The sequence below is a fragment of the Haemaphysalis longicornis genome, unplaced genomic scaffold, assembly GCF_048455015.1.
Source record: "Haemaphysalis longicornis isolate Haplotype H1 unplaced genomic scaffold, Haemaphysalis longicornis Haplotype H1 scaffold_6, whole genome shotgun sequence".
NCBI classification, from domain to species: domain Eukaryota; kingdom Metazoa; phylum Arthropoda; class Arachnida; order Ixodida; family Ixodidae; genus Haemaphysalis; species Haemaphysalis longicornis.
Window position 1 is genome coordinate 46948005 of NW_027526407.1, and position 15130 is coordinate 46963134.

Genomic DNA, 15130 nt, shown 5'->3' on the forward strand with positions numbered 1-15130 from the left:
CGCGTTTGAAAATGAACTTGCGAGTCGCGCAAGTATACGCCTCGAGCGCGGCCTGTAGGGGCGCCACTGAAATCCCCCTAGCGGCCCGTTTCGAAAGCAGGCGCGGGAGTCCGGCCTCGCAAGCTTGGACGTTCCCTGGTTTCCCTATAGGCGGCGTAAAAATCGACGCCCCACGTGACCAACCTACAGGGCACTTTTCGACCATCAAGTCCACCAGACGGCGCAAGCGAAAGGTTACTTTTGGTATAGAATACAAAACATTCATTCCGTGACTCAAGGAGCCCACACAGTTCGCTTACAATGTGTTATTTAAAAATATTATTAACAACTTCCACATCAAACATCCGTTGAGCAAAAATGTACGCAACTTTTTACACCTGCCCTTCAGGAGAGGAATTAACCAACCTTTTGGGCGGGTGAGGAGCATCGCTAGGCGGATGTGACGTCACGTTTGCTCGCAGCGTTCCCGCGCGGTATGTTTACATTTTTCCGAGTGCTGCCTACACGGCGTACGTGCCGTAGCGATTCAAGTAGTCGCGTTCGACTTATGCGGTCGACGCAAGAATTCATAAACTGGCGATGGTTGTCGCCCTGTCAGTCGTCGTTCAACAGCTCCAGCGTCTTCTGGCACTACAGCTTTGCAGTTATCTGTGGGCGTTCAACTGTCCACCATCGGCCGACCAGGTGAGTGTTTTTTGGCGGGTTTGCAATCAGTTCGCAAATCTCCTACTGCAAAGCTTGCTTTCTGCTCGCGGCAGTTATATTAGCGACGTTTACGAAATTCTTAACGGCGCGTTCTCCCCGTCTTGCATTATTGTCGCTGTTTATGCTGCTCGTTCGCGTCTGTCGGCGATCGCGAGCTGTTGACGGTTTGTTGCACGGCGCGGAAACTCGCTCGCATTGCAAACCCGTCTCGCCCATGACGTTTCCTTGTCTCTTTAATGTGGCGTCATTAACATCACTTGTTTTCCTCGACGCTTTTTCTAGACAACGTGCCTTGTGCTAACCGATCTTAATATTGTAACGAAAATGAACTTGCAGTACGATCTGTTGGTGAAGTTAGGAGCGTGACAGGTCCCTGTTGGCAAGGTTTTCGTGTGTGCGTGTGGTTCGTGAGGGGTTGTAACACGCTACTTTAGCCTGTTGCACTCGTTGCTGAATCCAGCACTTTTGCTGCCAGGAGTGCCTGCCAAGGAATGCTTACGTCGTTATGTGTTTTCATCTTTAATAGTGGGGCCAATCGGCGTTCAATAACCGATGGAAATTCAGCGGGAACGACCCGGATAACGCAGGGCGGGCAAGAGCACTGCTTGTGTGGTCTTCGCTTTCGTTTGCCCTTTTTTTAGTCGTCCTAGATTGTTTATTACTGCTGCCTCAACGGTGCTTCATTCCTCATGTTCCATTTCTTTCTCTTGCAGCATCTCCTGACTGCAGTCACAGTGCCCCTAGCCTGCCTGCAGCACTCATCCTGCCATTCTAGTGCAGGCCACTTGTCACAACCAAACGGGTTCCCGACTTTTCCTGGCTTCTATTTGATGGTATACTTTAGATCCACCAGTGCGTTCTCACTCCGTGTACATTTCAAGCGAGGGTTTACAGCAACACGGTAGTTGATAGCCATGAAGACAGCAGTGTGTGTACTAAAAATCAAGTTTAGTTATTTATGCCAATGTCAAAAAACCAACCTGGTCTATGCATCCATTCCAGCCTGACATTTTCAAATACAAGTCTTTCAGTAGCTAGTGAAACAATGAAGAGGTAGGGATAGCTCATGCACTGCTTAATTACTACCTTCATTTTTTTACTGTTGAAAATTTATGGATGATGCTATATGTACCACCTAGTGAAGTCCCACCAGAAATTGTTATATGCACTACCGATATAGCACAATCTATGAGGTGGGCTGGCGTGACCTTCGTGCAAACAGCACCGTACGTGGTTTCCGTCACGACAAAGTTTGCACTGTAGTCTTGGGCGTGTAATGGGTTATGGCTGACCACAGGGCCGTTTACAGTGCTTTCCAGCTTCCAGTGGAGGCAGGAACACAAATTACGTGGTCGGCCAGGGCACAGTACATGGTGTTAGTCAACACCATAGATATACCGTGCCTCGGATGGCCGCGTCATATATATATATTTCTTAATTTTACTGTTGAGTTTTGTGTAAGCAAGGATGTATCTAGTGCCCCTATGCTGTCTATCCTTGGTTTTTGTAAACACTAAGTAATATCGCACGGTAGCTTTATTCATCGTAATGAGATTTCTCAGGTGCCAGATTGCTCAGATCTCACATGGTTTCCTATGGCTGCAGGGATGTACAATGTCTTGGGTTCGATTCTTGGCTGCCGGGGCTGCATTGAATTTATAAAGCAAAAAAAAATAACCTTCTGTACACAATGTCTTGGTTTACGCTAAAGATCCTTGAGTGAGAGGTCTACCACACTGCCCTGTGCCTCATAGTGCGAAGTGACCTCAGTTTACTCGATTATGATGCAATTACTTAATGCCTTCTCATGTAAACTCTTGAGTGCAAACGGGAGAAGGTGCACCTACCTCGCCTTGAGCTGTTAGACTAAGTTGCCTTTTTCGCACGACATCTAAGCTGTGTGAGAAAGCCATACAGGGCTAAGAATGTTGTAAGAAATGCCTCTTACGTGAGGCAGCTCATACATAATGTTTAAAAAAAGCGTGTCACATTATTTTGCAGTAAGCTCTTTAAACGTTTTACACCCCTCCTACCGCCCTGCTTTTATTGTTAATAAAGGCACTTTGCATATGTAGACACAGGAAAATGAAGCAGAAAGACATAGATATTTTTTTCAGCTGCACAGTGTCGCAGGCTATGCACCTGACGCAATGCTGTTTGTTCATCACGGTTTGCACTGTGCTTTGAAACAGTTTGTTACCAAGGTTCAAAGATTCACTTGGCTATTTCATGTCAGGAATGATACAAAGGGATCATCTGTGGAAGCAATGCCCATCTTATTCTTGTCCTTTTGTAATTTATGAGAGCTGCTGCAGCCAAGCATTCTATGGTATATTTATGAACTAGAAAATACATGGAAAAGGCAGTCTCTAAGCTGGAGGGAAACTATCGAGTAGCATATGCATTTAGTTTAAATAGTGGCGTGTTGCCCAACTGCTGGGCAACATTAAGTTTCTGCCGTGCTTGTGATTTGCTCAAGTATGTGAACTAGTCTTAGGCATTTACGTGTTGATAAAAAAATTCCGTGCTATCTTCATTCATTCACTGCAACTCGTTTGTGCTCATGGGGAGCATTCGGAATATGACCCTTAGCATGGTAAAAATCAGAATACGCTTTACTCAGTTGGACTCAAGATATACCTGATCAGGACACGTCTACTCCTGAATGCTTAGATACCTGATCACATAAAAATTGGCCAACTTAACAAGCTGCAGGAAAAGAAGCAGCCCCATTCCTTCACCATAAAATAAAAAGAAGACAAGAAGAAACTATTTTACATTTGCAAAAGGTACAGGCGAGGCTGTTGTTTCTTACGCTTTCAAGAATACATTAATACTGTTGTTGTTTTACAATATAAAGTGAATTTTCCTTACACTACTTCCTCGGCTTCAGTTGTTTTCCTTTCTGGGTGACCTATGAGACCAAAGGTGCAATGTAATTAACAGTATGGTCATGTTGGTTGTAAACATGATAGAAAAGGAGCACAAAAATATGCATGGCAAAACTCAGGACTTTTGTTGTGTTGTTTTTCATTTATAGTTAATTTTGTTTTGTCCTATGGCACAATGCAATTCTCGAAACCAGCTTTCCTCAGAAACCTATTGAGCACAATTTTTCATACTAGGCAACATTACATGCAATGGCTGCACAACACTTTCTGCCTGAATATAAATGTGGCTAAAAAATGTCTTAGTTATTTTGAAGCAGGCAGTTTTCATTGCCAGTCAGACAAAATGGGGCCAGATGCCATCTGTGCAAAACCGCATGTGACCGCACCATGGGAGGAGGAGGACAAACATTTTATTGAGCCTTTAAAGGCCCCTTAGGGGACGTGGTGACCGGCGTACCGGTGTCAGCAGCAGCCCTCGCCGTGACCACCCGCTGGGTAGACAGGTCGGACCTGCCCAGTGCCTCAGCCCAGTGCCCACCGTCTGCTAAGAGAGGATAGGGGTTGTGGGGACAGTTCCAAAGAAGATGGTCCAGTGTTTCCACTGCTCCACAGGCCGTGCAGTTGGTGGAGGGGTAGACGGAAGGATAAATACGGTGCAGGTGGTAGCGACATGGGAGGGTATGGGTTTGCACCAGTCGCCATAGCCGTTCTTCCCTGTTGGATAAATCCGGGTGTGCGGGGGGGAGCTGGCGGCGTGAGAGGCGGTAATGTGCCGTAATGTCTTGGAAGGTCAAGAGACTGTCCCAAGCTGATAGGGCTCCGTGAAAGGGTTCGAGGCTAGGGCCTGCTTGGACGGTGAGCTCTCGAGCGGCCCTATGTGCTGCCTCGTTTCCCCCCACGCCCATGTGGGCCGGAGTCCAGATCAGCTTTATTTGTATGGTAGGAGGATTTTTGAGGATAATTTTGAGCACCAGGGGCGAGATCATGCCTCTGGCGTAATTTCGAATGGCCGTTTTCGAATCCGAGATGATAGTGATAGGGGGCGGCCTATGTGTAAGGGCTAGCGCGATAGGTGACCGGTAAAAGGTGCAAAGGCTCATGGGTACGTTGTCTGCTCCAGCCACTTCCGGTTCGAGATCTCGCCTGGCCTCCCGTACGCCGGCGGCCTTCACGCGCGTGTGTGCGTGTTGTTTATTTGTCACAGAGTGCTAACCTTTCAGAGAAGCCCCTAGTAGAACTCATTGTTGTTACACATTGAATGTGCGATGCATGAGCGGTTTTTTTTTTTCAGTAGAAACAGATAAACAACAAGCACAAGCGCACGTGAAAGCCGTCGGCATATGGGAGGCCAGGAGAGCTCTCGAACCGGAAGTAACAGAACTCCGCGGGAGCAGACAATGCACCCATGAGCATTTGCGCTTTTTACCAGTCACCTATTGTCGCCTCTTCCGCCTCAGCGGGTCAGTTGGTGCGGTCTGTTAGTGATTTAAGAGGAGGAGTGTTGGGATGGTTGATTACTACTGCGACAGCGTATGCATCCTGCCATCGATAGCAAGCTGCGTCCACATAAACCGTAGTGGGGTGGACGGGGTATTTCTCTGTAAGTGCTTGTGCTCGTAGTTCCCTACGCTGCTTGTTGAAAACAGGGTGATATTGCGCGGTAAAGGGTGGATAGTGAGGGAGCCATGAATGTCGGCTGGTACCGGGAGCCTGTCATCACAGAGGATAGGGGCTTTAAGGTTAAGAGTAACAAGGAGAGTGTGACCGGTGGGGGTGGATGAGAGCCTATTTAGCTGACCGATAAGGTGGGCTTCAATGAGTTCCTCCGCAGTATTGTAAATGCCGAGTTTCTCGAGTCTGGCAGTGGTAGTGCTCTGAGGGATTTGTAGCGCCGTTTTTTAGGTCTTTCGAATGAGGCAGTTGACTTTAGAGAGTTCGGTACGCGAGGGCAAGAGATACGGGAGGGAGTAAGTGAGAAGGCTGAGCCCAAATGCGTGTATCAGCCGGATACGCTCCGTTTCTTTGAGCCCCTTGTTGCGGGCAGCAATCCTGCGGATGAGGGCGATCGTCTGATTCACCTGAGAATTCAGCTGTGCTAGGTACTTAATGTTTGCGAAATTGCGCTGTATGCAGAGCCCAAGTATTTTCAGGACTTCCACTTGGCGAACATCCCTACCATCAATGCGGACCATAATGGTGGGTGTCTGGGCTGGGTTGCCGGTTGATTTGGCGGGGAGGATTAAAAGCTCAGATTTTTCAGGTGAGCATCCAAGCCCAACTTGCGCGGCGGCGGTAACTAAGTCAGCTCCCTGTTAGAGAACCTCCTCGATTTGAAAGTCGCTGCCTCTGGTGGTCCACAGCGTAATATTATCGGCGTATATGCTGTGGAGTAAGCGAGGAATCGCGGCGAGCTTACTGGGAAGGTGGATTAGGGCAATGTTAAATAGGAGTGGGGATAATACTGCACCTTGAGGCGTGCCAATGGTTGGGAAATGGATAGTGTCGGATTGTAGGTCACCGAGCTGAATAACAGCCGTGCGGTTCGAAAGGAAGTTACGGATATAGTTGTATGTGCGGCGACACGGAGTGAAAGTGGCAACGTTACACAAAATAGCCTGGTGTGATACGCGATCAAAGCTTTCTAAAGATCAAGTGCCAAAATGGCTCAATTATCTACCTTTGAAGGGGCAGCGATAATTCTGTGTTTTAATTGCAGGAGTACATCTTCGGTTTCCGCACCATGGGAAGTGTTGTCCAGTTTTTTGCAAATCGCTTGTTAGCCCTACGGGAACCGCAGCACGTGTAGTGACTGCCATAATCTTTGTCTCAGCCCTATAAATTGACGTGAACCTTTTTCCTCCTTACTTAAAACAGATTTCCTTTTTTGTTGTTTGATCCTGTTTACAGCAAGCCCTTTTTTGTAGAGAAAAGGAACTGCCACCTGAAGAAAACCACCTCTGCTTCAAAAATGCACTGATCAAGATTAGTATCATACTACAATGAGAACATATAAATGTTAAAATGTAAAAAATTAGCCATATACACAAATAACTAATGAAGTGTGCCGCTGCACAAATTGGTTTTCAATACATAAACAAAGGAGTGCTTCAAAGAGAAAGGTCAAGAAAAAGGGCAGGGGTGTTTTCTGGTCTGTTTCACTACAACCTAAAATGATGCTTTGGCTCTCGGTAAGATTAAGTACACTATTTATATGGTACTAGGAAGTGTCCAAGCAGCATTTCTGACTCGCCCCGTCTTTCTACGAGCATTACTGACAGTTTCTCTCTTGTTGATCGAATAAAGGAGTGAAATGCGCTGAAAGCATCAAATCTGCATTCGCACCGTTCAGTTGCATGGTCTGGCTCATTAACAAGGAACCACACGACAAACAGACGTGCTCACACGTCAGCTCAGAGTTGCGTATCGAGAAATTCTGGGCGAGCTAGAGAAGCTTGCCAGGTCTTGCACTTAAACATCAGTCAAGCATGCATTATGCGACAAACCAACGACGACAGAAATAGCTACCTTCATACTGGGCAAGTGTTCGAACCACTGTGGCGTGTTAACGCCGCGATCAGAAAGTTGCCACGCCAGTTTGACAGCCCTGGCGCGAATCGTGTGTGTCAGTCCGGCCCACAATTGAAGACTTCCGCGTTATTACTGTGATTTGTGGCAGCCAGATTGGTGGGATCGACCCATGGATGATCGGTCAGAAGCAGTGACAAGCAGCCATTTTGACCCTCCGAACGCTTGAAAGTACGTGTAAACATATAAAAAAAGTGTTTCTGACTGCAGCTAGATGATGCTATATCGGTGGTGGGTATAGCACTTCATAGGTTGTATTCACTGGTGTGGCCCACAAGTGGGCGACCCTGTGTGTGCGCCGCCATGTATGTGCCGCAGCGTCTGTGATACATCGGACTCCATGAGATTGCGGTAATGGACCTTTTTCTATTAGCAATCTGCACATGCGCGGGCTGGTAATCCGCCATTCTGGACAGTCGTCTCGGGCAAAACAAACAATAGGGTGCCCCCTCCACTTGTTGCTGGGGTAGCAGCTATGCTTTCTAGTGATGCACGTTTTTATTTCTTCTTTTTCGACAGCATGTGGTGAGCTGTGCGTGCACACAAAGGATTTCAAAGGAAAGGGGTGAAGACTTGAGGTTGACCACGGTACGAGCACATGGCTACCAGCAAGGGGGTGAGCGGTGCAAGCATGGCACAACTCGGGAGATGGCATCACGTGCACTGGCTTCATTTAATATAAATATAGAATATAACTATAAATTGGCGTGTGCATAAAGCATTTCTTCGAAAGCAATATTTGGTTTTGGTTTTCAACTGTGCATTAAACGACACTTGTGTCAACATCGGTAGTCGCAGGCGACTGCAGCGTTGCCTCTGGCATGCCGTGTCACTTTCGTTCATAGCCGCAGTTTCATTCTACAGTGATGCAAAGTTCTTGAGGGCAAGGAGAGCACCACCACTTAATTTGAGTGCAATTAATAGGTCTTCTCTTAATACTAAGGCCGACAATCGGGCTGAAGTGGTGCAGACGATATGCACCGAGGTTTTCTTTTTTTCAGCGAGGTGTGGGCACAATGCGCAGGCACAGACGTGGTGGTTTCCAGTGTTGTCGGGTGAAGAAATCTCCCTCTGAAATTTTCAGTGAATACCATCTATTGGGTTGCAGTCCAGTATTTCTGAAAGGTTCTTTGCTATTGTGACAAATTTTTTAGAGCAGTCATGGTGGCTAAGATGGTAGTTATGAGAAGCTGAATCACTGTTCCAGAGGAGGCTGTAACAACTGCGCTATTGCTCCGCTTGTTCCCAGGCTTGGGTTGCGACATCAGTGTCCTGACAGCACCACACCTAGCTTGCTCATCCCAGAGCTTGCAGTCTCCTCCTGATGCATTTTTCTTGCTCTTTGCTCCGCCTCATTTCCATCTTGAGGTTCGTGCTTAAATACTCTCATCATGTCTTTGCAGCACCTGCTGACTGGGCTCTAGCCTGTGCCTGCTGGTGAAGAGAAGTTTGCTGTGAGACGAGGGTCTTGACGAGCACGTAACTCCTGTTGTTAAAGTGAAGCTTTCAGGGCCTCACTGATTGCATTCAATGTGGCTACATAATGCACTGCAGGAAAGCTAACTTTACACAGTGAGTTTCACAAAGCGATGAGGATGATAAGCGAAAGCACATGCACCTCAAGAAAAAACGCTTTCCATGGTCATAATGGAACCAGTGTCCCTTGCATTATGAAACCATTGTCTGTCAGACTGCGCCCTTCTGATACGGTCGAAGCAGTTTAGATTTTGGACTTTGACTCAAGTCGCAAGAGAGAGAGTGAGAATAAACTTTAATTAAATGCGCAAAATGCTTCAGAGAGGTGTCCTCATTCCAGGATGCCTTGAGCTCAAGCCGCGTTGACAGTCCTTTTGATCAGGCACAGCTGACCTTCGAGGCTGGAGCTGGCCAGAAAGCCAGAACTGTGCACAAATCAAGGACTGACTGCCATAAGACTAACATTATCATTATATATGGTCTGTAGCAGAAGTTACAGCCATGTGAAGTTTGGGCCTAGAAAATGGGAACCAGGAAAACTGGTGGTGCCGTCCAGGCCCAAACTTCAAACAGCTGTCACTTCTGCTACAGACCATATATAATGATAATGTTAGTCTTATGGCAGTCAGTCCTTGATTTGTGCACAGTTCACCGGTACCTTGTTCAGCTGCGCCCCTCCAGCAGTTTTTTTATAAAGGCTGTCAAAAAATCAAACATAAAAGCCAAATAAAGTTGAATGTAGTTGTTTTACACAGAAACAAACTTCATATCTACAATTTCAATGAAAAACCACATGCATCACCCAATTTTTATCGTCCTAACTGTAAAAACCATGTTTTTTTTGTTTAAGACCAGGGTGCCCACTTAGAAAAAAAGAATTTGAGTTTTTTGGTAGACAGCCCGGTAAAAGACCTCCCAAAAGCAAAGATTGTGGTGTGTTTCCACCATACTACTCTAGGGTGCTGGTGGCAACTGCCCTGGATGAACTTCTTTTAAACTTTATTTCAGGAAATGAGTGAAGATCAATCCCCTTTTACGGTGGGGTGCTACATGAATGGTTCATTTTTAGCCACTAGATTCACATGTCATGTCTTCATCCTCTCTCTAAGGAGTTTTGGCACTTCCCCTTAAGGGTGATTGACCTTGACTTGTGACAGCCACGCAGCACTTTTTTCACTTGTAACATCATGGCAATTCGCAGTCCCACTTCCAGTTTGTTTCCTCCTACTGTGTACTGTGGAGTACAGGCTACTGGGTGGTAGTAGTGTCGCCAGCAAGCAGTCCTCTAGCTCCCACGTTGCTGTTCATCTATACCATCCAGCCACACGCCTGGTTGATAAGAAAGTACAGTGGCTACTAAGACTCCCAACCCTTAATTTTGTCCATTTGCCGTATTCTTCGTCTCTGTTCAGCTGCGTGGGAAGGTTCAGCCGCAGCTGCTGTGCTCTTCTATTGCTCAGTCTCCTATCCAGAGTTCCTCTCCACAGTTATGTGCAAATCTGTGGTTGTCAGTTTCATCATTGCTCTCTGTTACTTGTTCTGTCATGTGTTCATTAGTTGCTGTGATTGCAAGGAAAAAAAACGTGCACGCTTTTGTCTTACGACAATAACGACTTTTTTTAACGTTTATTGAAATGTAAAAAAAACACCCGGGGCCTCTTGCTAGTGCATCAGGCCCCCTTAGAAGTAGCGATTAGTTAAAGTTCACGACGGGTATGGGTGGGAAATAGCAAGGGAAAAATAGTGGGTCGGTATATGAAATGCAGGAGTGTGTCCCACACTGCCTCCGCTAAATTAGGTGGGTAGGAGGGACGCAAGAGATCATTTAAGGAATTTGGTTGCAAGTTAGTGGGAAGGGTGTCTAGGAGAAATTGTCTTTCAGTTTAACTCAGTTTTCTCACGAGGGATTCCTTGCTTGATTGTCATCTGAGCTTGGACGTTGCCTGTTTTAGCTATCACTTACTTGCATGCTGTTTGGACTTTTGATCGCAGTGGCTTTGAAACTTCGCCACTTGATTTTGCTCGACGAAAGCTTCGCGTTCAACCTGTCGTCGTCATTAGAATGTGAGGTGCACCATTTTTGTCTAATTTTGCATCTCGATGCACCGCTATCCAGATTCAAACTACTTCGACCATGTTGCAATGGTGTCACGGAATAGATGTTGGTTTCACACCGCGAGGGTCCTGATTTGTTTCTGACTGCAGGAAGCGTTTTTTTTTCTGCACTTCTTTACCCACGATCATTATCATTGTCAGAGAAAGTTGGCTTTTCTGCAATGCCTTTTTGGCATGGCATATTCCACTGGTGAGACATAGAAAGTTTTGCTTTAAAATCAGGGTCTTCAAGCACTTTTGGTCCAGTGAGTAGCAATGTGCACGTATTTGTAACCATACAATACTGAGTTAGCACCCTTCGATCCTTCCTGTCTTGTGCCAGCAGCCTCGTCATCCAACACATGAAAGTGCCCTCGACTTTTGCCCGCACTTTTCACTTATGCCTGACCCAATAACTTTTGTTGATTTCCAGTGTTGCGCATGTCACATTTTCATTCAGGGTCACCTTGGGGCAGATAAGCGCCTGCTTGTATTTTTACAAGTGGTTTTAGCCATGGAGCATGCTTCGCACTCTTGTGTGAGCAGCATTATGGTGCCTTGTTGCTTGTCCAGCAAGTTTTTTTTTTTTTATTGAGAGTACCCTTAAAGGCCCCGACAGGGGTATTACATAAGGGGGGGGGAATACAGATCACGAGAAATGAAGCGAACATGGGGAATATTTAGTGCAAAATGGTATGAATATTTACACATAGGTGAAGTTCACAAAGTGAAAAGTATACAGATATCCAGACAGCATAAACAAACAGTACTACTGATATACTGACTGCATTGAAAGAAAGTGTGTTTACAGCTGTGATAAGGCATTGCAAAACGCGTCGTAGTCACTTATTACAGCAGTGTTACAAGGCAGGTTATTCCACAGTTTTATTGCCAGTACAAGTGGTGAATATTTATACATGTTGGTACGTGCAAACGGTAGAAATACTTTCAAGGGGTGATCGGTACGGGGGGAGATGTGGTTTGCCGGTTTGATATGCAAATAACGAAAGGTTGATGCGCCATGGTATAACTTGAAAAAATGCTGCAACAGGAAATTTTCGCGACGCTGTTCTAAAGTGGGTAATTTCAAGTTGTTTCGGAGTAGTGTAATGCTTTGATGTGTGTAATTACGTAGAATGAAGCGGATAGCGCGATTTTGGACTGCATCGAGAGATTTTTTAAGGTACATCTGATGAGGGTTCCAGATGATAGCCGCATATTCGAGCTGTGGACGTACAAATGAATTGTATGCCATGAGTTTTGTCTCCCACGTTGCCATATAAAGGGATTTACGTAGAAGTCCCAAAGTCTTACTTGCTTTGTTTGTGATGTGGTCAATATGGGCGTTCCATGATAGATTAGATGTCAGAATTACCCCTAGGTATTTGTAATGGTCTGTACGTCCAATGTTGGAACCGGAAATATAATAATCGCAGGAGAGAGGAGAGCGGACACTAGTAAACGTCATCACCTTTGTTTTTTCAGTGTTTACACGCATCAGCCACTTGGAGCACCATGATGATACAGAGTTTAGGTCGTTTTGAAGCAGTATAGAATCGTTGCAGTCTTTAATTTCGCGGTACAACACACAGTCATCAGCATAGAATCGGATTTTGGATGAAATGAAATCTGGAATATCGTTCACGTACATCAGAAACAAAAGCGGACCCAAAACGGAACCCTGCGGCACTCCAGACGTGACAGGAACAGATGAAGAGACGATATCATGAATTGTGACACACTGTGACCTATTCAATAAGAAATTTTGTATCCACAGGATCGTGCTGTTGTTAAGGTAAAAACTGTGTAGTTTTGATACTAGGCGCTGGTGAGGAACTAAATCAAAAGCCTTGGAAAAATCAACGAAGACTGCATCGGTTTGGTTACCCGAGTGTATACTGGTGTGTAGGTCGGTAATAAATTCAAACAATTGAGATTCGCAGGATTTCCCGCGTTGAAAACCGTGCTGATTCGGGAAAAGTAGATTATTGGAAGAGAGGTGTTGCATAATTTGCGTGTACAAGATGTGTTCCAAGATTTTGCAAGGTATAGAGGTCAGAGATATGGGCCTATAATTGGAAAAGTCAGTGTGGTCCCCTGCTTTAAAAATGGGAACAACGAAAGCGAGCTTCCAATCGCCAGGTAGTAAATTCTCGTCGATGGATTGCTGAAATAACTTACAAAGAAAAGAGGAAGATTGGGTTACCGTTAATTTTAGCAATTTAGATGATATTTGGTCAGGACCGGGACTACATCTGTTTGGGAGACGCTGTATGGCTCTCACCACACCTTCTAATGTTATCAAGATATCGGGCATTACGGCACACTCGGGGTGAGAGGTGACATGCGGAGGCGGCAGAGAGCTTTCTGTGGTGAAAACAGAGGAGAATGCTGTGTTATGCGATTCGGCTATTTCCAACAGCGAAGGTCGGTTTGTTGAAGCATGGTTTTTGCTGTCATTACGTTTATTAGGATTAATGGTGTTCCAGAATTGCTTGGGGTTGTCTTTTAGCAAGGTTGGAAGGGTTTTGTTGAAAAACCCCGCCTTTGCTTTTTTAATTTCGACTTTGCAGATTCGCGATGCTTGTTTGTATTTTTGCCACGCATCGGAGTGATTTGAACGTTGGGCAGCTTTGAAGGCGCGTTTCTTCTTCCCAATAATTCTATGTATTCTTATTTTTTCTTGGAGGTGAAATTTACAAAGTTTCCTTAGCAACACAGCATAACATCAAAACAAATAAAACCAACTAAAATAGCAAATGTGGCATATTTTTAAAATTAATAAACTGTGGAAAAACAACACAGCACGAGAGAGAGAGCACGAAAAGTGACAGCACTGCGTGTTTGTACCATTCTGTTGTTTTCGTGCTAAATATTTTCAAATAAATAAATATGCAAGGAATGCAGTTGAAGTAGGGTAACTTTTTATTTGAGCTTGTCTCTTGGACATACAAGTACATTTCTTGAATCGATTGCTGGATGCAATTTTCGATATTAGGCAAGCACTGGATTCTCGAATGGACACAACAGACGTTTGTTCAATTCTTATTTGCAATTGCATTGTGCAGTTTAACCCGTACAAAACATTTCGCCAAAGTCCAAAGCATTGGTTAAGGTAGAACAAAAAAAATGCCTGTGTGCCAAGATTTCGAAGCATGTCAAAGATTTATAGGTGGCCTGACTTAACCTATAGCCCTACACTGCAGTTACCCTTCATAGCTGGCCCAAGTTATGCTGAGCTTTTCCTCGTGAAACCTAAAAAGTTGAATTTTGATGTTTACAGCTACGCTGTGCAATGTATAAGCCTAGCATAATTTACTCTTCAGTATTTTTACTCTATCCAGGTTTTATGTTTATTACACCACAATAAAAGTTTGCAGCCAGTGTTGAATTGACGAGCGTCAACCAATTCAGGTTGAAAGCACAAAATGCTCTAACAGAAATCGGTCTTCACATGTGATCAAATACGTAGTTCTTTAACACTAAACAAGGCTACTGCAGAATGCTAGGAGCGTAAAATATACCCGATGAGGTGCAGTTGGCCAGTGTGTAATTTAAGCAGCATTGTTTTAAGACAAACGGGAATTGGTGAAACAGCCATGAGCTTCTGACAGCAGCTATCATCGTGACTGGCCAATTCACCTGAGTGGGGATGTTGCGGCTATGTGCTGGCCTAATGAATTGCCAAGAAATTTAAAACTCATTGTATGTCGGGTTGCTTGTACCTGTGGACTTTTTTCAGTTTAAGGTCATAATGCGCTCCCTGGGTCCACCTTTAGTCAGCTAGACCCACTGAGCTATAGTGGTGTCAAGGATGTGGTGCTGGACTTGCACTAGGGATGTCCTGGGTTTGATTCCCATGTGGTTTGAACTCTCCCCAAAGGTTTGAACTCAATCCACTCTTTGCACTGCCGGCCGGTTTAGGAGCTGTTGTGCTAGTACAGCGGATAGTGGCTTCTTAGTCAATGGGCCACTTATTGCTTTCGCGTTGATAAGGTAGAGTTTTCAAGATTGTGTGTTACGGTCGGTTACACTTGCCACATTTAGGGTGCTTAAATCCGACCATGTGCAAATTGCAGGCCTGTGATAAATGAGTACAGGTGATTATCTAGATGCATAAAACTGCGCCTACTGTCAAGGTATGCTGTGAATTTGTTGGTGGAATGGACATTTACAAACATGTATTCGCATGATTTCCACTGCAGCATAAAAAATTGAGGTAAAAAAGGTGCATTGTAATAAAAGGTGCATAAAAGGTGCATTGTAATTTTGCAGCTCCCAAGTAGTACACTATATAAGACCAGCACTGCTTCCCCTCGTGGTGCTTTGGGCGGCTCACAGCAAAGTCCACTAAGCATCAGAATCAGCTAGTGCTTGAT

The 15130-nt window shown here is 45.2% G+C and overlaps 1 protein-coding gene across 3 annotated transcripts; it reads left to right on the forward strand.

Moving 5' to 3' along the window:
• The first annotated feature begins 409 nt into the window (after positions 1–409).
• Positions 410–11316, forward strand: LOC144142571 (uncharacterized). Of its 3 annotated transcripts, none has more exons than XM_077674163.1 (4): positions 410–684; positions 1419–1538; positions 7701–7797; positions 8585–11316. In XM_077674163.1, exons 1-4 carry the CDS (start codon positions 580–582, stop codon positions 8620–8622), a joined length of 360 nt encoding a protein of 119 aa, XP_077530289.1. In that variant the 5' UTR covers positions 410–579; the 3' UTR covers positions 8623–11316. The 3 variants fall into 3 exon arrangements, with proteins under 3 accessions (XP_077530289.1, XP_077530290.1, XP_077530291.1); XM_077674164.1 differs by having other exon boundaries at positions 7701–7769; XM_077674165.1 differs by lacking the exon at positions 7701–7797.
• Positions 11317–15130: the final 3814 nt, after the last annotated feature.

Bases quoted from the DNA above. Each gene is read 5' to 3' on its own strand.
- LOC144142571 (XM_077674163.1), top strand. From the start codon at position 580: ATGGTTGTCGCCCTGTCAGTCGTCGTTCAACAGCTCCAGCGTCTTCTG. The intron at 1,539-7,700 runs GTATACTTTAGA...CTTTTTCGACAG, and splicing joins TTCCTGGCTTCTATTTGATG to CATGTGGTGAGCTGTGCGTG. The intron at 7,798-8,584 runs GTGAGCGGTGCA...ATGTCTTTGCAG, and splicing joins ACATGGCTACCAGCAAGGGG to CACCTGCTGACTGGGCTCTA.